The sequence below is a fragment of the Propithecus coquereli genome, unplaced genomic scaffold, assembly GCF_000956105.1.
Source record: "Propithecus coquereli isolate 6110/MARCELLA unplaced genomic scaffold, Pcoq_1.0 Scaffold166, whole genome shotgun sequence".
NCBI classification, from domain to species: Eukaryota; Metazoa; Chordata; class Mammalia; order Primates; family Indriidae; genus Propithecus; species Propithecus coquereli.
The window spans coordinates 2,648,945-2,673,116 of NW_012141191.1; the positions used below are offsets into that span (position 1 = coordinate 2,648,945).

The 24,172-nt window shown below is 41.7% G+C and overlaps 1 protein-coding gene across 1 annotated transcript in view; it reads left to right on the forward strand.

Moving 5' to 3' along the window:
- TRPM3 (transient receptor potential cation channel, subfamily M, member 3) overlaps positions 1-24,172 on the forward strand; it is a 338,389-nt gene that overhangs the window by 236,782 nt on the left and 77,435 nt on the right. Inside the window, exons 12-18 of the mRNA XM_012641622.1 lie at positions 1,311-1,445; positions 4,456-4,506; positions 13,344-13,484; positions 16,803-16,832; positions 17,600-17,889; positions 18,520-18,748; positions 21,165-21,332. Coding sequence (XP_012497076.1) covers positions 1,311-1,445; positions 4,456-4,506; positions 13,344-13,484; positions 16,803-16,832; positions 17,600-17,889; positions 18,520-18,748; positions 21,165-21,332 — 1,044 coding nt within the window. The remainder of the gene's footprint in view (positions 1-1,310; positions 1,446-4,455; positions 4,507-13,343; positions 13,485-16,802; positions 16,833-17,599; positions 17,890-18,519; positions 18,749-21,164; positions 21,333-24,172) is intronic.

The window sequence follows — 24,172 nt, forward strand, 5'->3', positions numbered from 1 at the left end:
GAGATTGGCTCGGGAAACTACTACCTTTCCTTTAGGATGGAAACTGTTCCTTTGCAGCACAGCCCCTCATCTGGGCTCCCTTTCTCATATGTAGGAAAACACTGCCACCTAGTGGAAATTACAACTAAGCACAACTCCAAACATTGCAAACATTACCATCTCTTTGAGTGGCCCTTAATAGCAATTTTCAGCTGCAAATGATGCTATTTCTTTTCCTACATCTGAAAAAAAAAGACAAAGTTGTATTAATTAAAATTAAGGAAGGAGTGGAATTAGCAGTTTGTTTCTGATTGTCTTTAATGGGGACAAAAGGAAGCGTTCGCTGCCCAAGTGGTGGCACCTCCTGCTGGTTTATGGCTGGGTCACACCTCAGGATGCAGAATTAGCAGACTTCCCTCTGCAAGTGCCATCTGGTCCTGGTGGCTGAGCACAGGTCCTCCCTGTTAAAAAGGAACAACATGAGGGAACCAATGCTTTATATAACTGTTCTTGGTTCTTTTCCCTCAATTGCCCCTACCAAAAATAAAAACTTGGGAAATCAGCCATTGGGCGGTATATGCACGCATCCACAGGAGGCAACCCAGCAGCCTGAAATCTGATTTCTGTACCTGGAATCATACCACTCACAGGCCGGTCTTTTTTAACCCTTCCTTTCCCCCAGAGAGCTTCTGCCTGGGAATGAGCACCTGTGTTCATTCAGTGTTAGTGGATTGTTAGCATGGAAAGATTTGGCAGAGTCTGGACGCTATGAAGTTTTTGTGAGAGGAATTAAATAAAAATCCTAGCCAGTGGCAATTCCAGAAAGTAGGCTATTCTTTTTTTAGTTAAGTGACACCATCTTGTCGTGGTCTTGCCCACTTACGCACAGAAACCCAGGATCTACGTAGGTCCCTCTTCTCAAGTCAGCCAGGGATCTCATTCAGAGCCTAAGGATGCTGAGAATGAAAACAGCAAATTGCCCACTTCAGCACTTCCCTGGTGTTGCAGAAGTTTGATCAGAGAGTTGTGAGGGGGAAAACCTTCTAAACCCTGGCATTTTCTCAGGATCCAGTACAAGAAAGAGATTCAGGGAAGAAATAGCTTTTGGAACTAGAAATCTTTCACTTCTATTTGCAAAGACGAGCCCCAAAATACAGGAGAGGCTGTGGCTGTCCCAAAAGCGGAGCTGTGAACAGTCTTGCTAACATGTTCTTGGACGTGCTGAAGGCTTACCAGATGTCAAAGCATCCCTTCCTAAGCCGTTCAGGTGAACGCCAAAGAACTGCATCCCAAGACCCTGGGGCAGACTAACTCAGTGACTTGATTTGCAGGTGGGGTCTCTGGAGCAAGCCATGTTGGATGCCTTAGTTCTGGACAGAGTGGATTTTGTGAAATTACTCATAGAGAATGGAGTAAGCATGCATCGTTTTCTCACCATCTCCAGACTAGAGGAATTGTACAATACGGTAGGGCCAAACTAAGGCACTTTTTATTTTCTCTGTTTTTTGTTTTACCTTCTCCTGCCCACCACATGCCTGTGAGTCTCTTCCCTCCTCCCTTCCAAATGCATGGATCATTCTTCATGAATATTCCCTCAGACCTACGTAGACGACCAACACCAAGTCACCAAGATTCCACTTGTTTTAGCTGCTCAGTTGTCAGCATCTAAGGCAAAAAGTCATGTGATAACTTAAGGGTATTGTCCTCATATGCTTACCTAAAACCACCAGGCTCTGGAAATTAGAACACTGTTTATTCTGTAAGCCCAGAGGGTGTTTGAGGCAATTAGCAGAGGAGGATTGATTTAACTCCAAGCATCAAAGAAGGCCAATTAAGTATTCTGCACATTTTGTTACCCTCACAGCTATGAAGTTCAACCTTTTTCCACAATAGTGGAATAAAATATAAAATATCTCTCGTTTGGAATTACTTGAAAACATTTTTCTTTTTAGTTTTATAATGATTTGCTAATGCACTTATGAGGGATACCAACAAGTAATCATAGGTGAAACTACTGTTTATGAAGTTATTGAGAGCGTTCAACAAGTTAAGTGTATTGGCTCTGAGCTGACACTCAAGAAAATCTAATGAAGTTTGAAGAGCAGACATCATTCTCCCCATTTAACAGACAAGGAAACTGAGGCTGTCTTAGTCCAGTTGTGCTACTATAACAAAATATCTGAGACTGGGAAAATTATAGACAACCAAAATTTATTTCTTACAGTTCTGGAGGCTGGGATGTCTAAGATCAATGCACCAGCAGGTTCAGTGTCTGGTAAAGGCTGCTTTTTGCTTCCAAAATGAAACCTTGTTTTTGCATCTGCCAGAGGGGATGAATGCCGTGTCCTCACATAGCAGAAAGGATGGAAGGACAAAAGGGCACCACCTCCTAAAGGCCCCAGCTCTTAGTACTATTGCATTGGAGATTAAGTTTCAACGTGATTTTTGTAGGGGACATAAACATGCAAACCATAGCAGAGGACAAGGTGAATTAGTTTGTTCGAGGTCAAAAAACTCCTAAGAAAGAAGCCAATACTGAACATAAACTTCTGTCTCAGGCGATTTTTCCCATTTGTCACAATGCCTGTCCCACCATGCAGAGCAAGAACAGGATGGAGCTTATTACCTGTTCCCAGACAGTGCAAGTTTTAGATGGTGCCCCCTCGCTCTAGCTCATTCCCACTGCAGGAAGTAGAAAACAGGTTAGCAGAGTGGCTCCAGGTTTCTGTTTTCTGTGCAGATTCTTCTTGGTTCAGCATACTGAGACTTTCGGTAAGAATAATAGGGCTTTCATTTAAAAATAAAATAAGACAGAGTTGAATGGCACATCAATTAGCGATTCAAGGGAGTATAGTGATTTATTCCAAAATTCCAAAGATTGAAAAGAAAGGAAGGAAGTAATAAAGTTCTAGACTGAGAAAGGCTGGTAGATTTCATCACTCCAATCAACTGGTGGTGGTACTTAGAATATTCTGTAGACAAGGGTTACAGGACAGTGAATGGCCTCAGTAATATTATATATTATTATATATTTTACATATATCATATATGGTAATAATAATATCTAACATTTATTGAGTGCTAAGCACTGTTTTAATAGATTTATAAACATTGTATCATCTAACCCTCACAACCACCCCATCAGACAAAGTGGTATCATTATTCCCATTTTAGAGATGATGAAAACTGAGTCACAGTTACGCAGCTTGCCCGGATTCAGAGCCCGTCAGCAGCAGAGCGAGGTTTGGAGCCAGGCGCTCTGACTCCGAAGTCTGCATGTTCAATCACTACGCAATACAGCACCCCCTTGGTGGGAAAAGAATTCCGATGAGTATGTTCACGTGAATGGGCAGGAGGACGAGGCATTTTACAGGGGTTGTCTCAGTACTTGAATGTGTTGCGACTGTGCTTAAGGATTTGCTATCACTATTTTAGATCCTTAATAACGTCACCAGATTTAGCAAATCAAAATACAGGATATCCGGTTAAATTTGAATTTCAGGTCAACAATAATTTTTTCGTGTCAGTATACCCCAAATATTACATGGCACAGGCTTATATTAAAATTGCTCGTTGCTTATCTGAAATTCAAATGTAATTAGGTATCTTGTATTTTATGTAGCATTCCTATTCCTGAAAGACAATAGGATAGCAACTTATTTCACTTTATTCTTCCCTCAAGCAAACACCTCTTTTCTCCAAGTCTCTGTTTTTCCCAAAAAGCCTGTGGCCTTTTCTTTAAATCAAGTTTCAGCAAACTGTCACCCAAATCCAGCCCACTGCCTGTTTCTGTATGGTCTACAAGCTAAGAATGTCTGGGTTTTTTGTTTTTTTTAACATATTTTAATGGTCGGAACAATGAAGAATAATATTCTATGACATATTAAAATTGTATGGAATTTGACTTTCTGTGTCCATAAATAAAGTTTTGTTGAATCATAGCCAAGCTCATTTGTTTACATATCACCTATGGCTGCTTTCACACAACAACAGGGTTGAACAGTTTCGATAAAGACTGTGTGACCCACAAAGTCTAAAATATTTACTATCCGGCCTTTTCATAGAAAATGTTGGCCAGCCCTTTTTAGACAATTTCTCATTCATTATGGGTAACAAACAAGTAGCAATGGCAACGTGCCAAAGTGTATCTCCGATGCAGTAAATGGGCCCCTTTGTTTCCCCTGCTGCAAAACTAGCTCGGGCAGGCATGTTTTCGCCCAGCTGTCAACAAGACTGACAACCTCGCTTACAAAGTTTAAACCTAGAACCTCAAATGCATTTTCTTGGAGAAATACAATCCAAAAATCTGCCAGTGTGTGCGTTTAGAAAAGACAGGTACAACTGAGCAACTAGAACAAGGGCCATCTTAATGATCTGCCCTCCGCCAGCCAGAACCCTTCCTTCCAGATCCTTCTTGCCTTGCCGATTAGAGCCCCTGACTAGCAAAACCGTTTGATTCTTCTCTATTGTTTTCAGAGACATGGGCCCTCAAATACATTGTACCACTTGGTCAGGGATGTCAAAAAGGTAAGAACCCTCTGGACCGCAGGTCAGAGGCCCTGTCTTCACTGCTTCCTGTGATTAGACAATGCTTCTGTTTTGCATGAGCTGCCAGAGTATTCCTGTCCCTGCCAGACCCCCCTCATTTCAGAACAGTGTATGCGCGTATGTCTCTTAACACTGACACCTCCGCTTACGATGCAGCTGTGATGCCATCTCCAGTCGCCGTGGTTTTAGACGCTTCCGTTGGACATAATGCTTTTGGGTCATGGAACTCTAGGCTTTCCTCTGTGCCTGGTGGATTTATGCCATTACCTGTATTTTTCCATACACCCCTCACTGCTTGGGGAGCTGGTTTCCACGCTGCCTGGCTGACCATAAAGGGTATCTTCATTTGCTAGCTCCTGATACAATATCACACCTAGCATTACATAGAGTGTAGTAAGCATAGCTCCCAAAGTTTCACAAAACAGAGACGAAAACACACACATGCATTCCATTCTTCTAATACTCTATTTTTTCCAGAATGCTTTTTCACACTCATCATCTCATTTAATGGGGAAAAAAAACTAGTAGAGTTGGATCAGGTAGAATTATTCTCCTTTGACAGATGAGGAGGCTGAAATACAAGGAGGTAAGAACTGTATTAGGTGGTTAGTGAGGAGCTAGGATTAGAGCTCAATTCCTTTGATTAATAATAATAAAATATTAGCTATGAGTTAGTGATGATGAGGTGCATGCGTAGCATTGACAGAAACTTTCGATGCATCGTAACTCATTTAACCCCCACGACAATTCTATGAAGTCGAATTATTATTTCACAGTATTATTCCCATTTAAAGATGAGAAGAATGAGGCACAGAGAGATTATGTTTAATCTTACCCAAGTGCTTGCTCTTTTGCCCCATATAATCTCCTTCAGAGGTAGGTGGGTTGGGTTCTGAACCCTGGAACCCTTCCAAAAAGTGATGTTTTAACAACAAAGGATAAAATAAATGATGGCATTTACCCTACCCCATAAGTATGTGCCTGCACTCACATGAACATATATACCACTGTTGCCACTTTGTAGCAATTCTTCACCAAAATCGACAGGACATACTCACAGAAAGTACAAAGTGTGGTCAAAAATAGAGTATAATTCCTTTATCTCATAGGCAGTCATTGGCCAGAATTCACCTTTAGGTGTCCTGTAGCTACGTTTTTATTTTTCCTTCAAAAGGCCAAGCAAAGGCCCTGGGGCTGCTATTAATATACCTATTAATCTGCTGGACCTTTGCTAAGAATGAATAAAGGATATAAAAATAAAAACAAAAAAGCCCCCAAAATCTCCCTCCTTTGGCCCTTGCAATTTTCCTCCCATCTACACACACCCTTAATGAAGGATTTTCCATCTGTGAGTGACTCTTGTAGTTCTTTCAAAGCAAGGGGAACAGGCACTGTGCAGTCTGTACTCCCAATTCAACAACCATTTTACCAAGATCATATCTTCCACTGGCCTACCCCATTCCAAGCCATAGTAGCAGATCTGCACTCCACAAACTCATTTCTCTTTCCTTCAAGTCTTCCAGTTTTGCTGAATTCATCCTGGCTTAAAATTGCCTGCAGGCTAAACTCAGAAGGTTAGCCGTAGATGCATCCAATGTGTATTCTTTGCCAAGATATTTGTCGCTTATGTTCAATAAAATGTTTTGAGTTTCTCTAAAATAACAAACAAGGTATTATCGCCCTCACCTTAAGCCAATATGTGTCCCTAAAGGACCTGTGAGGCTTTCCAAAGAAACAGCTCTGCCTTTGTCCCTCAGCCCCAGCTATCAGCCAATCCAAGCCTTTAAACAAAGTCATTCATCCAAGCCCACCGCCTAGTCTCCCAGCAATAATGTCTTGCTGGATTTTCAATGGGATTTTTGCAGTTAGATTTTGCTGAGTATAAGTAATCAAAATCCCTCTTATTATGCTCTTTTCCCCATAGGACTCTGCTTTGCAATATTATTTTCTCTTTTCGGAAGTCCCTTGGGCTGCCTCTTGCATTTGCTCACATCACTTGTATTATTGGAAGGCACATAAAGTAGGGTAGGAGTTTTCTTAGCTTCCTAGCTAAAGATGTACATCAAAAATAATATAAAATAACAAGAAAGAATAGGATGGTAAGAATTTGGGAGGGAAGAGCATTAATGAAGAGAATGAAGAGCAGCTGTTTTTTTTTTTTTAAGTATGATCCAAATATTGGAGGAAGAAAATAATTATATGAGCATGTACTTACTCTCCAATTTAGTAACTGGAAAAAAAGATAATAAATCACCAAGCATAGTGCTGAACTAGCCTAGGAATGATTCATCCTTTTACCTGGGAAAAGAGACTGCCAATAAGACAGGGAAAAGCAAAGAACCAACATTCATAGTTTCTCCCCGTAGGGAGAAGTAGGAGCTAGAAATGCAGATTCCTTGTATTTCCATGGTCAAGGTGAGGGTCTGACTGTTGGAGAAAGAGAGAGAATAACAATGGTAGTCAAAGGAGTCCAAGTGTCTACATTTTATGTTACATGAATGACGGGAGCTGAAAATAAAGTTTTCTGTTATATTTTTTTTTAAGTGCATAAGAGAGAAATTATCATTGGTGTACAATGTTCTCAGATGGTTCCAGATGACTTCCAGCAATTTAGGAAAATAAGATACTAAAGACTACAAAAACTAGGGTTAAAACGCTAAGAAAATCTTGGGAAGTTTAAGCAATTTTCAAAATTAAGGAGCATAATAATAATTAACATGTGCTTTCTTTTCTACAATTATAGCAAGAAAAATATATGTGTGTATATACATTTCATATATTACAAAAATTAACCAGTAAGTTATAAACCCTGGTACAAAATGCTGTTCATGAGTTAGGAACACAGTCCTAGACCTTAAACATAGTGTTTGATAATATGTCTGTAAAATGAAATGCAAATAACTCTTAAGAATCCAAAGACTGCATTTAGGAATTATCAGACCATCCGAAGTCAACCAGCATGACATCTCCAAGTTCAACTATGTTTTGAGACCAATAGAACTGAACGTGGAGAATTGTTCCCAGGCCACTTTCAAAATCTCAAATTATTGATGTCAAGGGAACAATCTAGGAGCAACGAGGTAAAAAAATGGCTATTCAGCCAGCATCCATCAGAAATTTAAATTGATATAAGCCAACCCAGTTCCCAGACATATTTTCATGCATAAATCCATTGAATGTACCAATGCTCTTATATTAAACCACAGTGGCCCAAGTCTGTCTGCTTTTCTGTGAAATATAACCTGCCATTTTAGTAGCCGTCTGCTCAACTTGTGCCTCTGTATGTTCTAAAGTAGCAGTTTTTTCTTTCTTAAATTAAATGTGCTAATACTTCCAATTATCTATACTATCCAGCCCCCACCAAAGGAGGATATTTGAGTATTATACAGAAGTAGTGGTGAAATTATGATAATTTAAATTTCATTTATACGGGACTTAAGTTCCAGAGCTTTGCAGAATGCAAAAAAGAAAAAAAAAGTCATTTCAGACACACTTTGGCTAAGGAAAGGATATTTTCATAATCCCATCTGCTAAACTGATGCAAATTTGCAAAAGCATTCTTATTTTTTAAAAGATTGGTTGCCTGGTCTATTGCCATGTTAATCGGCCAAACTCTGGGATGAGGCCCTTTTCCCCTGAGCTTTCACCAGATGAAGCCCCCACCTGGTGATTACTCATAGCACCTGCAGGCCACTTTTCCTTATAAAAGCTCCCCAAGGTCGTCTATTTTTCACTCTCTCTTGGGAAACCTAACGACCAGCAATCATTTGACACCTTGCCTATGTCAGAAGGAAACAATCTTGTTTTGAAGGCTTGTTGTAAATTTCCAAGAAAAAAATATTCTTAAATAATTGAAATCTAATAGTGGTATCATGAACTGACATCTGAAAAACAGAGTTCATTTGGAAGAGCAGATCTAATAAGTGAATTTAAACTGTTCTTTTAATTAAAAGAATCAAAAAGCATGGCACGGATTAAACCTTAGTTTCAGATTAGTAGTTCATAGCATGAAAAAAGGAGACGTTTTCAAGTTGTCAAATTGTATCTACTCATAGACCCAAGCCTTTCTACCAAATTATTTGAATCACGTGGCCTGCCATGTGTTGTTAAGGCATGAAAAGGGAAATAATAGTTCAGGCTTTACTAATTAGCAAAGTCATTAAGGGGGGGTGAGGTGGGGTGGGAGGAACTGTAACAGAAACAGCAGGTAGAATGAGTATTTCTCCAGTATCATTTTTTACTTCCAATTTGAAAAGGACCCAAGCAAAGGAAGACTCCTCCAGAAGGTGTGTGGACATTACCTGTTGGTATATGAGGTCCTGTTCACCTTCTCTGCTTTTCCCAGAGGAGGAGGATGCAATGAGCACAACCCCGTCCCCATCTATTCCTTTACCATCCCTCATCTCTGAGACTTGGTCCCACTAACCAAACCCCAGGGGATAACTGGAAGCTACATGAACCTTGGAAGCTCTCAACGGGGTCTTTGGCCAGTCTGGCAGCATAGAAATAAGAGCAGCCTGACAGTTAGTGGTCATCCCATTGGACCTTTAGAAATCAACAGGACCTTAGAAGTTACTCTGTCAAAACCACCTATTTTCAGAGCATAAATCAAGCTCCAGAGAAAGGAAATGATCTGTCCAGGGTCACATGGGGCAGAGCCAGGACCACAGCACAGCCCAGTGCTGTTTCCACTGTGGGGTCACGTCACCGGTTGTTCTCTGCATGAGTATCTGTAAGGTCCCCTCTGCCCAGCAATGCCTGTCCCAGGAGAAGCGATGCAAATTCACCATCTCTGACATCTGCAGGTCATGAACAGTGGTCAAGGCCATTGGCCCAGCACTTCATTATGCACCAAGACTGCCATCCCCTCCAGAGCCTGCCCAGGACAATTATTCCAAGAGGTCTAAATCATACCCAATTTTATTCATTTTACAAATCCTATTTCTTCTTCCCCCAAGGGTTTCCACTCTTCCTAGTAAGAAATAAAACTAATTTTTCTTAACTTCTCTTCCCCCAAAAGTCCCTGCAAAGAAACAGATGCGATCAGCCTTGCAGGCTGAGTTCAAACACATCACTTGTTAAACTTTCCTTCTCCAGATATTACTTCAACAAGAGCATCTGACTCTCTCCTTATCCTCCAATCCTTCGATCTACCCTGGATTCGTTTATATGGCCTAATTACGCAGGTAAAGCAGAGCAGGCAGGCAAATGCTGGTGAGGGAGGAATTCTCACTGGCTTCCGTTAGGTGAGCATCGGTCCCTTGTGGTCACGCAGAACGCAGGCCAGTTCCTTGCAGGCCTTGGCTCAAAGTTCTGTAGCACCCGAATGGTCACCAAAACCTTCCTCCTGCTTCAGACTTGACCATACATAAGTCATTCTGAAAGAATCGAGCTTTATATGAGATTCCAGCACCTTCCTTTGCAGTAGATACCCCTAAAAGTCCTTTATAAATAAAGCATTTGCTAAAAATGTTTTATTTACCCCTTAAATTTTTATTCTGAATTTTACTACTATTATTGTTTTCTTGACAATTCCCACTCCTAAAGACACCTCAAAAGTATAAATATTGCCATTTTATACTGGTCTTCAGGCAAGATTGGTGTCTTGTTCTTAGAATTCAAACTGACGCTCATACCTAAGTTTCTCAAAACAAAATGCATAGGCATTAGGTTCACTATTTATGCACATTTTAAATTTTATTCTTACAAGACTAAAATAGGCACAAATTCATAGACTTGCTCTGATTGCCTTTTAATAGCACCACAAGCAATCCTTTGGGAATTTTTCTGAAACCTGGTATTTGAGCGTTATAGACCATAAAGGCCATGGAGTTCAACCTCCTTTTACTGGAAAGAAAAGTGTGGCCCCCACGGACACGGCTGATCCGTGTAGGACAGACAGAAGCCCAGGGCAGCTGGCTAGAAGCTGGTGTTCTTCCTCCTGCCTGCCTCAGCATGCCCAGGAAAATAACACAGACAGGCTGGGCATGCTCTGGAGGTCATCTTTACGGGATCCAGATGTCTATGACATGAGGCTGACTGAGACAGGTCCAGTCTCTTGGGCTCTTCTCATCAAATAACAGCCTTGCCCACCAATCCAGTAGAGCCGGAGGATACAGAAACTGTGGCCTTGTTAACCTGCCCCAAAATAATGGAGAAAAGTGGTTGCATGGGTACTATTTTTAAACTTGGTTTAATTTTTATGGAAAGGGCAATACATGAAAAGTTACTATCTTAAAACTTTCTCTGAGTACACTTTTTAAATACGTTTTCCAGGTTTTTCATAAAGAAGTCAGACAATTGGTCTGTCTTTATAGCCTGAGGATAGCTTAACTTGCTGATTCAGTTAGATTGACAAGGCAACCTGCAGGGGCGTGGTGGCTCACACCTGTAGTCTTAGAGCTTTGGGTAGCCCAGGTGAGAGGATTGCTTGAAGCTAGGAGTTCGAGATCAGCCTAAGCAACATAGGGAGACACCCATCTCTCCAAAAAAAATTTTAGAAGTAGCCAGACATTTACTCAGGAGGCTAAGGTGGAAAGATGGCTTGAGCCCAGCTAAGATCTGGCCACTGCACTCTAGCCTGGGTGACGAAAGAAAGAACTTCAACAAAGGAAATTTCGAAATGCTGACTGAGGAGGGTAGAGATCATTCTTGTGAAGGGACAATCTGGATGTCACATTGGGTAGGGATGGGCCCGGGTCAAGGAGGGGAGGGATTCTGTGTCTCAAAGTGTTTCCACCCCATCCGTGGTGCCCTTCACACAGTCCCATTGTGCCTGGCTGGCTCAAATTAGATCCCCAAGCCTGCCATGCACCCCAAGCCAAGGGAGAGGTGGAACCCCACAGGCGGGGGTGGGAGTTAATTCCAAGGATAGCAAGGGAGTCTGAAGAGCAGCAATGGAATCTCACATGCTTGAAGCTAGTGCTTCAATTGCTTTTCCTCCACTTACCCCACTGAGAATAGCCACTGAATTCCAGATAGCGCAAAACATGTATTTCAACTTGAATTGCCACAGTGAGCTCAGGCTATCCCAACCAGGGATAGATAGTGGCTAGTAAGTTTTGTTATTGAGAATATAATACTTAAAAAACCGAAGTCAGACTCCCAACCAAATCAATTAATTTCACTGTTTTATTGCTTTACATTTTCAACAAAAACATTCTGAATGCCTACCATACCTATGGCCCTATAAAAGGTACTGAGAATATAAAGAGAAATAAAACAATTAAGAAAAATATAAAGCAATAGCTTTTACGACAGGATACAGTGAGCTACCTCTAACCCTGAACCCCAAAATCTTTCAACGGATATGGTTGACCACAGAAGAGCTGAGTAAGGATAACTGAAAACCTACCCTCAGGTTAGCAAAAGAAGTTAATTTCCAACTGACATGATTATCTTTTAACACTATGAATTTCCCAGTTCTACCATGTAACTTACCATTGCCACCAGAACCTTATTTAGCAGACAAGCGGTCTGGCCAACTGTGGTGTACACCCGAACCACCTGGAGGAGCTAATAAAGAACATAGAGACTGATACATGGTAGTAGGTAGGACAAAGTCCAGGCCTTGGTACTGTCATCAAGTTCCCCAAGTGATTCTGATGCCACCAAAATTGGAAAACCAGCACTATAGATTATGAGTCTCTTCCATGGAGTGGCAGAAATCTCACACGGCACCCTGTGTGGGTCCTCCGTTAAGGACAAAACTGGATGAAGTCCCTCATGCCTCTGCAAAATACATCTAAGGACACAGCGCACCAGGCTTCCTGCACAGCGTGACACCCCAGCCATTCATGGTGTAGAGCGCTCTCCTGCGAGAAGGAGCTAAACCAGACGGGCAGAGTTGATTAATCGTGCCCTTTGGAATTCACTGCACGCTCAGAATTTCCCATAAATGGAACTGATTCTTCCTTGACCTCATAGAGCAAAACTTTCAGAGCTCGTTTTTGAAGTAAAAAGCAGTAATGAGTAAATAATACAAAAAAAAAACTTTACTGTTTTTGCATCTATATGTGGCAAGCAGCTAAAAGATACACCATTACTGTAGGTCTTTAAGAAACACTATTCTCTTTGAAAGAAAAAATGAAAGATCTCCTTAATTTTAGAAAAAAACGAATATTCCGTTGACAAAAGTCTTCTTCTGTTCCTCTCCCACCTCTCTTTAAACACGAGGGATGTTCATATACGACTTCATCCTCACACCCAAAATCCCCTCCCTAGGCTCTTTTTTCAGGAAAAAGATTCCATTTTTAAAAAATTATTAATAGAGATTTTGTTTTAAAGGAGACCTGAGCCCTAAGCAGGTCTCAGCTGATGCAGGCCCTGGTATTAACACTCTTCTTCTGAAAGAGTCTTCCTTTAGTGAGTGGGAAGAACTAAATGACTGTCAAGAGAGCAGTAACAGGATTGGGTCAGAAGCAGAAAAGGGAGCTGGGGGAACATCTGGGGACCCTAGTTCCTAGGGGCTGGGAGTGATAGCATTTGTTATGTCTAGCTTTGTGTTTCTTTCTGCTACACTGGTGTTTTTTTCTCCCCAGCTGAAGACTTGAATAAATATTTTGATTTTCTGTTATTGCCGACGATTACTGCATCTTCTTATTTAACTTATGTCTTCTTTCCAAGCGAGAATATCCAGGTTTCGGTTGGATCTATTTTAAGGTGAATTAATTAACCAGCATAATAATACATTCATACGTTTCTTTTTTCATTATTTTTTTCTCTAAAATAGTTACAGAACACATGAACTAGAACCCCTAGTAAACCGCGTTGTCTTTTGGATTTGTTTGTTTGTTTGTTTCCTTCTTCCCTGATAGGGAAACCTGCCCCCAGACTACAGAATCAGCCTGATTGACATCGGCCTGGTGATCGAGTACCTGATGGGCGGGGCTTATCGCTGCAACTACACGCGCAAGCGCTTCAGGACGCTCTACCACAACCTCTTCGGCCCCAAGAGGGTGAGGCTTGCGGCAAATCCCGGGGCCCTTCCTAGGAGGGGTAGGGTGTGGCTTCTTTGTCTGGGAGAGGAAGACCAGTGGAGGAGATAGATTACCTCCCCTCCTCTTCTTCTGTCTTCCATCAAATCTGTTAAAAAAAATGTTTCTTTTTTTAATTAGAAAAACAAAAGCAGAGTGTATGGAGAGAAGGGGAAAATGTTTTTGGTGGGTTTCTTTGGTGTTTCACTAGGTCCAATTCAAATCAGAAAATTGCACTGAGAGCGAGCTTAAATAATCAGAGAGTATTAATGAAATTCAAATTAATCTTATTATTAAGATTATTAAACTCAGCAGTTTTCCAGGTTTTGGGTCTTGGGATCTATTTATACCTTTAAAAGTTGTTGAGAACCCCAAAGAGTGTTCATCTCTGAGAATTCTATCAATATGTACCACGTAAGAAATTTAAATTGAGACTCTAAAAATAATTTACTAATTCATTTTAAGATAACCATAAGAATCTCATTAAATGTTAAATAGCATGTTTATGAAAAATATATTTTCAAAAACAAAAAGTAATGATAAGATTAGCATTGTTTTACTTTTTTTGCAAATGTCTGTAATGTCTGGCTTACAAGAAGACAGCTAGATAGTCCTAATTCTGGGTTCAGTCTGTTATAAGATGTTTTGAAGTTTATGAAGGAAATTTGACCTCACACGAATATGTGAAAAATATTATAAATATATCAGAAAAAGGAAGGAATATTTTAGCAATCTTTACATACAGTCGTAGATATCATTTTTTTGTGCTACACAAAAATTAAGTAACAGTTTCTTAAAAATGAGTTGCAATGTGAAATCTAACACCATGTAAGTGAACTTTTCAAACTGTGTCACATTAAAATCCACTGCTTTATCTGGGAGTGGTTCCCAGCTACTCAGCAGACTGAGGCAGAAGGATGGCTTGAGGCCAGGAGTTCCAGGCTGTAGCGTGCTATTATAGTGCCTGTGAATAGCCACTGCACTCCAGCCTGGGCAACATAGTGAGACCCTGCCTCTAGAAAAATAAAATTAAAATAATAAAATAAAATAAAATCCACTGGTCTTTCTTGTATTGTGTATGCATCTTATAACATCATAGATTGGTCACTGGAAAATATTGGTTTGTTGAGTCACACAGATCTTCCAAATGTTGACACATTTCATTATACAATTTCCAAAAAATCACATTCATTAATGTTACCTCTAATCTCATCAGAAAAGTCTTTACATACTGAAAAGTTGTCAAAGTCATGGTGAGGGAGAAATGCAAGTTTTCCAAAATTTCCATCTTTTTTTTTTTTGAAAGTGTGAATTTTTTCATTGGCAACAAATCCTGTCAGTTGTTTTCCTTGAAATAATAATCTCACTTTGGTCATTCCAAAAATGTCTGCCAAATGTCCAAGTCTAAAGAACCATAGTCTGTCTGTGAGCCATTCCTTCAAGTAAAAATGATATTCTATGAAAAAAAAAAAAGGTGGCTATAATTCAATCCAAACAATCACAGAAGCACATTTCCCCAGAACAACCCATCATACCTAGGTCAGTATGCAGCAGAAATACTCTCAGGGCATGCTTCCCATTTCATCCCACAGAATAGCAAAAAGACACATAGTCAAGGGGAGAGATTTATTAAGGTTAATCATTTTTAGGCCCCAGCAAGGACATTCTTAAGGGAAACTTTTATTTTTCTGCAAGTGCATAACAGTGGAATCTAATGACAATTGGTAAAGTTCGATGCCACTGCTTTTATTCTTGCTAAGAAGACACCCAGCAGTTTTTATTCACCACTGCTTTTGCACCATCAGTGCAAATGTTAACAGTGTCAAAACCCAATACCATCTTCGTATTATTATGCAAATAGCTTTGACTTCACACACCCTCTGAAAGTGTTTCAGGGACCCCCACAATCCATGAACCACATTCTGAGAACTGCTGCTCTAGCTGGTAGTGGGCATGATTTTTATTTTTAACAAAGCTTTCTTCTGATTATGAAGGTACTTTGTAGGACTGGTAGAGAACTTTGAAAACAAACAAAAAAATGTATGAAGAAGAAATAAATAACACAGATTTTAGCCTGGTGGTCACTTTGGAAGCTGAAAGAAAAAGAAAGGGAGAGAGACCAGGTTCAAGCTGTTCCAACTTGAATAGCCAAGTAAAATTTGGAGGAACTGTAAAGACTATAACCTTATCATTTACTCAGATAACTTTCAAGATGGCACCCAACCACTCTGTAATACTTAAAAGCTTAGAATTGGTATTCCTGACCCCTGAGATGTAATTTTGATCTTCCCTTGTTAAATATAAATCAGGGTCTGTAATCTGCTGAGTTGCCCTCTCTCTCCGTCTGTGCCTGTTTTGCACATTCCCAGCATGGCTGATGATGACACCTTGTGCGCTGACACTTTCCATGCCTGAGCACCTTTTGCTGGCATCAGCACATGCCCTCTGGCCCCACTCACCCTTGCCCCACTGCACAGCAGCAGAGGGAGATGGCCAGCAGGAAGCATCCAAAGATACATTTCTAAATAATATCCCAAGTCTCCAGGAAATACAAGTTGTCCAGGGGTTTCAGAAATGTCTGATTTGTTTTGTTGAATGGGATGTTTCAGTGCTCACCTGTCTTACTCTGTGCAGCTACTATAACAAAATACCACGAACTGTGTTGCTTATAACAACGGAAATTTATTTCTCACAGTTCAGGAGGCTGGGGAGTCCAAGATCAAGGGCCCAGCAGATCCAGCGTCTGATGAGGGCCCATTTTCTGGTTCATAGGTGGCACCTTCTTGTGTCCTCACATGGTAGAAAGGTGAACAAGCTGCCATAAGCTTCTTTTACAAAGACACTCATCCCATTCATGAAGGCTCTCCCCTCTTGACCTAATCACCCGCCAAAAGGTCTACCTCCTAATATTATTACCTTGGGGGTTAGAATTTCAACACATGAGGGTGGAGAAGGGGCAGTGCTCTGCAGATGGCAGCCAAGCAGGACAGTTATAGGAACGTGAAAGAAATCTCGATCCACAAAAGACATTCTAAATCTGCAGGCTCTACCCTCGGGCAATCTCATTATGCCTCTCCAGTTTCCCAATTTTCTGTGATTCACCAAAATCACTAAATCCATAATTCTCTTAGAACTTCTATAAATAGGTTTTCTTCTTGTGGTGTTTTATTTAGCAAAATAAAAATAACTGCTATATGGTACAATAGAGTTCTTACATTACCTGTTTAAGATCCAGTAGGACTCTTTTCTTACTTCTATGAAAGAAAGATCTAACTTTGTTCATAACATTTTTTTTAACAGCCCAAAGCCTTGAAACTGCTGGGAATGGAGGTAAGTGTTTGCTTAAATTATTAGTGTCAGTTATTTATTCCCTTTATTTCACAGCTTAAAAAATATGTCTAAAAGTTCATTTCAGTGCTAGGGCTTACTTAGTACATAATTTTAAAATGAAAAAATTAACATTTTTCAAGTGTCTCAGGGGCATCTCACAGCTTTGAAAATTCCACCATGAGGATATGTCAGCATTGCAAATAAAAAACTAAGTCCCATTTGAAATGCTAACTTGAAGACTAAGGAAGCACATAAATTCCAGTAAGAGAAATCTATTCGTAGGTGTGTACAAATGGCAACGGACCAGAGCTACTTCACAACTGGGTCTAACAGGTGTGCAGAAGCTCGAGATAGACTGATTCCCATCTTTTGTTCATGTGGTTATTGTCATATATGCAAATAAAAGTGTAGGATGCTCTGTCCTTTCAGCAAAAAGAGTGGTACTGTCCATCAGGAGATACATACAAACCTACCTATAGAAGAAAAAGAAAGGACAAATGTAAAGAAAAAGAAAATAGTCCATTAAAAAATAACTTTTTAATTAGAGTATAGCACTGCCATGTTCCCACGGGACTGTGCTTTTGCATTTATTATAACTTGCTTTAAAGTTAGGCATGGATGAGCATGTGAGTTCTTTTAGGATAGGAGCCAGCCCAGTTCATTTCAGTGATCCCAGAGCTGAGCCAGTAGAAGACATACAATAGCTACTTATGGAAAGGAGCTGATTCATTTCTAACTCAGCCTATATGTTTTCCCTAAAATTACAGGATGATATTCCCTTGCGGCGAGGAAGAAAGACAACCAAGAAGCGTGAAGAGGAGGTGGACATTGACCTGGATGACCCTGAGATCAACCACTTCCCCTTCCCTTTCCACGAGCTGATGGTGTGGGCTGTCCTCATGAAGCGGCAGAAGATGGCCCTGTTCTTCTGGCAGCATGGCGAGGAGGCCATGGCCAAGGCCCTGGTGGCCTGTAAGCTCTGCAAAGCCATGGCTCACGAGGCCTCTGAGAACGACATGGTCGACGACATTTCCCAGGAACTGAATCACAACTCCAGGTTGGCCAGCCCAGCAAATGGGGTGGTCTCAGGGGAGAGAGGGGAAGGTGGGATTCAAATACTGGAGGGGCCGAGTGACCCAAAACTTTAAGGGAGGCAGTATCACCCCAATGGTGTACACAGAGGTGGGCGTGAGCATTATGCACAGTGTACATTCAGATACACAGAAATTTTTATTTCATCTTCTCAACTACCCCAATAGGGAGGTCCTGTTATTTTGCATTTCTGAGGAAAATAAGGCTCAGAGAATTTAAGCAGCTTGTCCAAGATCACACATTAGTGGTTAGCAAGGCTGGAATTTGAACTGAGGTTTCTCAAATTTAAGAAGACACACTGTACTCTCATTATTGATTGATTGGTCTGCCTCCCCCATCTGTATCCCTTGAATTTGAGGCCTTGAGTGTGGGGATCATGCCTTGTTTGACTTTCACCCCCAGTTTGAAACGTGGTATTTGACACTCAGTGATGCCTAATGGGTGTTAGCTGGATGGATGTATGAACAGACTAAATCCCATAGGAAACAACCACCCCACACAGCAGCCACATTTTGTGGCTGGCCAATGGGTCCCCATTTTTGTCATATGTCTCCGAGCAGGCCTGAGGGACTCCTCTGCCCATTCTGTCTTTCAGGGACTTTGGCCAGCTGGCTGTGGAGCTCTTGGACCAGTCCTACAAGCAGGACGAGCAGCTGGCCATGAAACTGCTGACTTACGAGCTGAAGAACTGGAGCAACGCCACATGCCTGCAGCTCGCGGTGGCAGCCAAGCACCGCGACTTCATCGCGCACACGTGCAGCCAGATGCTGCTCACCGACATGTGGATGGGCCGGCTCCGCATGCGCAAGAACTCAGGCCTCAAGGTCAGCGCGCCCAAGAAGGCCCTCTCGGCTACTCGGGCCAGAGGGTTGGGTGGAGTTTTCCAAGCCAAACCTGCAGTGGGATTAGGCATTCTCTTGTGTTAGGAGGGTGGTTCTAAACCTGGACTGTGGATCAGAATCTCCTGTGGAGCATTGTTCTGTTTTGTTTTGTTTTGCAAGCAGAGGCTAGGGCCTCCCCCAAGTCCTGCTCAATCAATCCCCAGAGAGGACACCTAGACATTAATATTTTTCAGACGATCCAAAGTGGTGATAACACACAGGTACCATAGGGAGTGCCATTGTGTGGGCACAGCCAGTTGCACGGAAGTCCCCACCTAGGCAACCTGTCACCTCTGTGTGTACCCGAACCCCCAGCCCTCTTCAGCATCATGCCACAGAGACACTAACTGTTACCAGATATGCTTGAGCTAGTTTTTAAACTGAAATAAAAATGAAACAGATTTGCAAAGACATTGCTAGATAACCCCTATCTATTCTTAAATGAGGAAAAAGAAGTTGCAGACCAGTCTGTATAACCTGAGTCCAGTTTTATCCAGTGTATGTATGTATTGCTATGTCTGTTTAAATTAATTTTTACAAAACCAGGAAGGACACATAGTAAATTGTGTGTGGTGGTTACTTCTGACATTGAAAGGACAATGTCAGGGATTTTACTGTTTTTAAGAGAAGTAGGATGGAGTGCAGCTTTTGCTCTTTTAATGGCTTTTTTCAATGTTTTTCAAAGACATCATTAAACTGAAAGAAGTAAAAGAAAGACAAAAATAGAAAGTGCAAGATTGAAAGAATGTGGGGTTTTTGTTTTAATTTTTGTGATACCAGTTTCTTTTCATTTTTTGACTGTATATATTTAAGGTGTACATGAGGTTTTGACATGCACAGTGAAATGGTTACTATAGTCAAGCAAATTAACATATCCATCATCTTGCATAGTTACTCTTCTTCTGTGTGTTCTAAGAGCACCTAAAATCTATGCTCCTGGTAAATTTCCAGTATACAATATTATAACTATAGTACTCTGTAGATCTCTATTGTACTTATTCATCCCACATATCTGCAACTTTGTGCCCTTTGACCTACATCTCCCCATTTCCTCCCCTCCCCCACCCCACCCCCACCCTGGTAGCCACCATTGTACTGGACCAGCACCCCTCTCCCCACACCACTCTCCCCGCGGTCTCTGGGCCCAGGGTCACAGAAGGGTTCTGTGCAGCGGGTCATGGATGGTCCACAGCCACACTGCTAGTGACGGCCACGCCTAGCCTCAGACAGGGAGCCCAGCTGGCTCTCAGCTCTGAGATGGTGTAATGTCCCCTTCAGGCTGCCAGCACCAACCCGAGCCTTCCCAGGCCTGCCAGGCACCCCAAATTCAGGATCATCGCAGTCCGTTTCCCCTGAACTGCTCTTGTGTCCCTGCAGCCAGTCGAGCCCCAGCTGTCCCTGCCTCACTACTCGAATATCATTTTCACTGACCCTTCACGATCTCTCTCAGCCCCTCACCTTGGAGCAGTTTCAAGGAGGTTCGTCTTCGGAAGCCTTGTGCCCTGGAGTCGTTTTAGGATGGAGAATAGTGGTGGGAGAAGACTTGGGGAACCAAAGTCAGATGTCAGTGTCATCATTCGGAATTGCACTTGCTCCCCGGCGATGGAAAATGACATTGCCCTCCCTGGAAGGGCCTCCGCATTTAATGTCCTCACACAGAGATTCGCACACGATGTTTATACATGGGAGAAATACAGTGCTGGCCTCCTGGGCACTTGTCCAAGGGCTCTCTCTTGTTGCATTCGGAGCCTGCTGGGTTGTGTATATGTGTTTCTGTTGTGTAGTGGAGATCGCTCTAAAATGAACAAAATGCTTTACTGACATGTACTCTCTCAGGATCAACTTATAACAGCATTTTTTTACAGAGATAATCAGATAATGCATAATCAACTCCACTTGATACATTAGCAAATAAATGCCAGTGGACGTATGTATGAATAGATTTCACAGTCAAAATCCAGCGCTGTCTAATGGCAAAATGGGAATCTGAATTCTCTGCCACTTTTGTCTTGAATAGAGTCTCTTCTTTTCCTCAGTTTTCTCCATACAAAGTGAGTGTTAATTGGGTAAGACGTAGTAGTTGGATAAAATGTTTTTTTCCCTTCAAAAATTGAATTGAGCTACTATGCAAAATAATTTCCCAGAAGGGACAAAGTGACCCTCTTAGCACTAATGTGTTTAGTTATTCAAATGTCCAGGACCTCCCCCCCCCCGCCCCCAGAGCATACAACACCCGTGTGCACATGCGCACACACACAAACGATTGAACACCACACCCCAGGCCCTCTGACTCTAAGCAACCACCCTAATCTTAATCCCTTAAATGTGATTATTATTATTATCATTATTATTACTTTAGGTAATTCTGGGAATTCTACTTCCTCCTTCAATTCTCAGCTTGGAGTTCAAGAACAAAGACGACATGCCCTATATGTCTCAGGCCCAGGAAATCCATCTCCAAGAGAAGGAGCCAGAAGAACCAGAGAAGCCCACGAAGGAAAAAGATGAAGAGGACATGGAACTGACGGTAAGAAAACACTAAGCAGCCATTGTCCGTGGGGAGCATCCCTAATCCAGCTGTCCGCCGACGTGCTTATAACTACTCTTAAAGTCAGACAGCTGTTCCCTAGCCTCCCCCCATGTTTAATCATGGGGTGCTTTCATTTAGGTATTGAGACCAGGGTATAAAGAAGTGTGCCCTTTCTGTGTAAATAACATGATTATAGGGTCCAGCTGTATATGAAATCTTTCCGCCAGCCACTGGTGCAGAACAAACCAATAAAATTCAAAAGCAAGACACCCTAAATTTCCCAAACAAGCAAAGCCTTCTGAACAACCAGGTGACGTGTCTGTCTTAGCACACAAAGAAGGAGAGAGAATCCATGATTTGGGAGTGGCCGGCTTCCCCGAGCTGGGACTGTTGGGCTGATCAGAGGCTTGAGCCTGTGTCTGTCTTCGGGGTCAGACTCGCAATTACAGCACTAATTGAATTTTGAGGTTTGTATGGAAAGCTTTTATTAGCTCTTCCTGGTATAATTATAGAGCATGGATGCTTTGTTCTGCAGAGAGAAGGGGGCAGCTGGGCATGGGACAGCTTCCTGCAACTCCCGCCTGAGCAGTGTGACTGCCGCTGGCACCTTTCCAAAGGCTAAAAATATCACACGCCATTAAAGGGACATGCAAGGCTTCATAGCTTGGGAGCCCTCAAGCAACAACTCCATAAGGACATTCTTGATAAGCTTCACCCACACCACCACGACCACCACCCTGCCCAATGACCGTGGCTGTAGTGACCCAGAAGAAGCTGTAAGGAGAGAAAACAAAAACAGGTTTTGCTCAGGTGACAAAGGGCCTTTACATTATTATCCTATTGGGACCACTGTATAAATTGTTTCTCCTCCAGATAAACAATATTTCTTTCCAGTAGGCCCTTCCTAAAGATCTATTTGCAGCCCAATCCCTGACTCACTGAATTAAAAGCCAACTTTTGTTTCGGTTTCAGGATCTTTATAAAAATCTGTGGTAGAGTCTGCTCACCTCTGTAACAGGATTAGACAACTGTCTTCCCTAACCATCTTATCTTACTTTTGGCCTCTGGATAGGATACAGTATTTTAATCATTGTAGTAATACCCAATAGTATTAGTAGTAATACCCAATAGTAGTAGTAATACCCAATCTTTATTGAATATTTCTGCAGAGTGTGTGCTCTAGAGCCAGAATCCTGCCCCATCACCAGTGGGCACAATTTTATAACCTCTAACCTGGGAATAATAATGTTGTCTACCTCACAGGTAGCTGTGTGGTTTAAAAAGTGTGCAGGTAAACTACTTAGATTGGCAAATGGCACACCATAAATGTTGACAAATGTTCACTAATATTGTTATAACAGCGCTAAGTGCTTTACATACACTTACTCATGGAATCCTCACAACAGTCCCACACAGTAGGCACTATTATTATACTCATTTTACAGATGAGGAAGCTGGGATTCAGAGAGGTTAAATTTGCCAAGTTTACCCAGCTACTTAGTTGCAAAGCTGGGATTAGAACCCAGGCATAGGGACTCCGTCAGCCACATTTTTAGATAATTGGTTAAGGGAGAGAGTGAATTTCTCTCTACTCTCAGCTAGTCTGGTCCACCAAGTAGCAAAAAGAATCCAAGAGTGATGCACAGGCCTCCTAAATCAAGTGTGGCATAGCTTGACTTGGGAAGACATCCTAGAAAGACAGCCAGAGGCTGAATCAGCATTCTTTCTGGTTGGGTTTCAAGGAAGAAAGCAAAAGGAGATAGCTTCGCCTGCTCAGCCTGGAGCTTTGAGGACCTGATCCTTCAAGAAGCCACAGTAAAAGATGCATCTCTAGGTGAAGAGCAAAGTCTGCTTAGGAGAGAATAGACCCTAGTGTCATTTACAAAGAACCCAAGTAGAAGATACTGCAGTAGCATTCCTGCCTAAGCTTATTGTCCACAGGCAGAAACGTAGGGAGAAAGGGAAAGGGAGGAAGGGACGTGTGGGCTGACAAGCTCCGGAGTGTACAGCAGTTGTCTTTAAATCCAGTGGAGCCTCCTTTGACTCTGAAGGCAAATTCTGTCACTGCTCGGGCACTGGTCAGTGGGCTCACCGTGGACAGAATTGGAGAGTGCGCCTTGTTGGCACCTTCATAGGATTGATATTTGAGCTTCTGTGTTAAACTAATATATCCTCTCTTAGAATGGGACATTTTCCTTTGGCTCTTCCAAAATTATACACAAAAATATCAACCCCAGTTCACTCCATTTTGTAGCCATTAGTGGCTTAGTTCACCTCAAAGTTCTTTCTCAGCTTTGACATCTGTGTCGAGCAAAGACTCTCAAATCATACTGTGTGGTTTCATCTGTATTTGACTCTTAAGTTCTGCTTTAAGGAATGTCAAAGGAAATGTTTGACTACAGAGAAAAGAAATCAGCAAAATCAGAAGTTAAGCTGCTTAGGCTGGAATTAATGAAATACCAAAAATGCTTTATTCAAACCCATGAAAGGCAAGCCTTTCACAAATGCCTTCATGTTGGAATAGATCTGAATAATAAAGGCAAACAGGCACTGGTGGTGGTTGTTTTTATTTTGCTTGAATTTCCAGATAGATGCCTCCACCTTATACTTTGCCTAAAAAAGTTCCAAAAAGTCCACAGACCCAGGACATGGCTATAGTTCTGTTGGGAAAGCCACCGTTCCCAGAGGTTACCCCAAGATGCCGCTCTCCAAAATGCTTAAAAACCCTCAAGCTGTCTTTACTCTCATCTCATTGTGTCACCAAATGGCATTGTATTTGCCAAGCATATAAATAAGTAGAGCAGAAGCAGGATAATAATGTTATATAAATTTTAGGA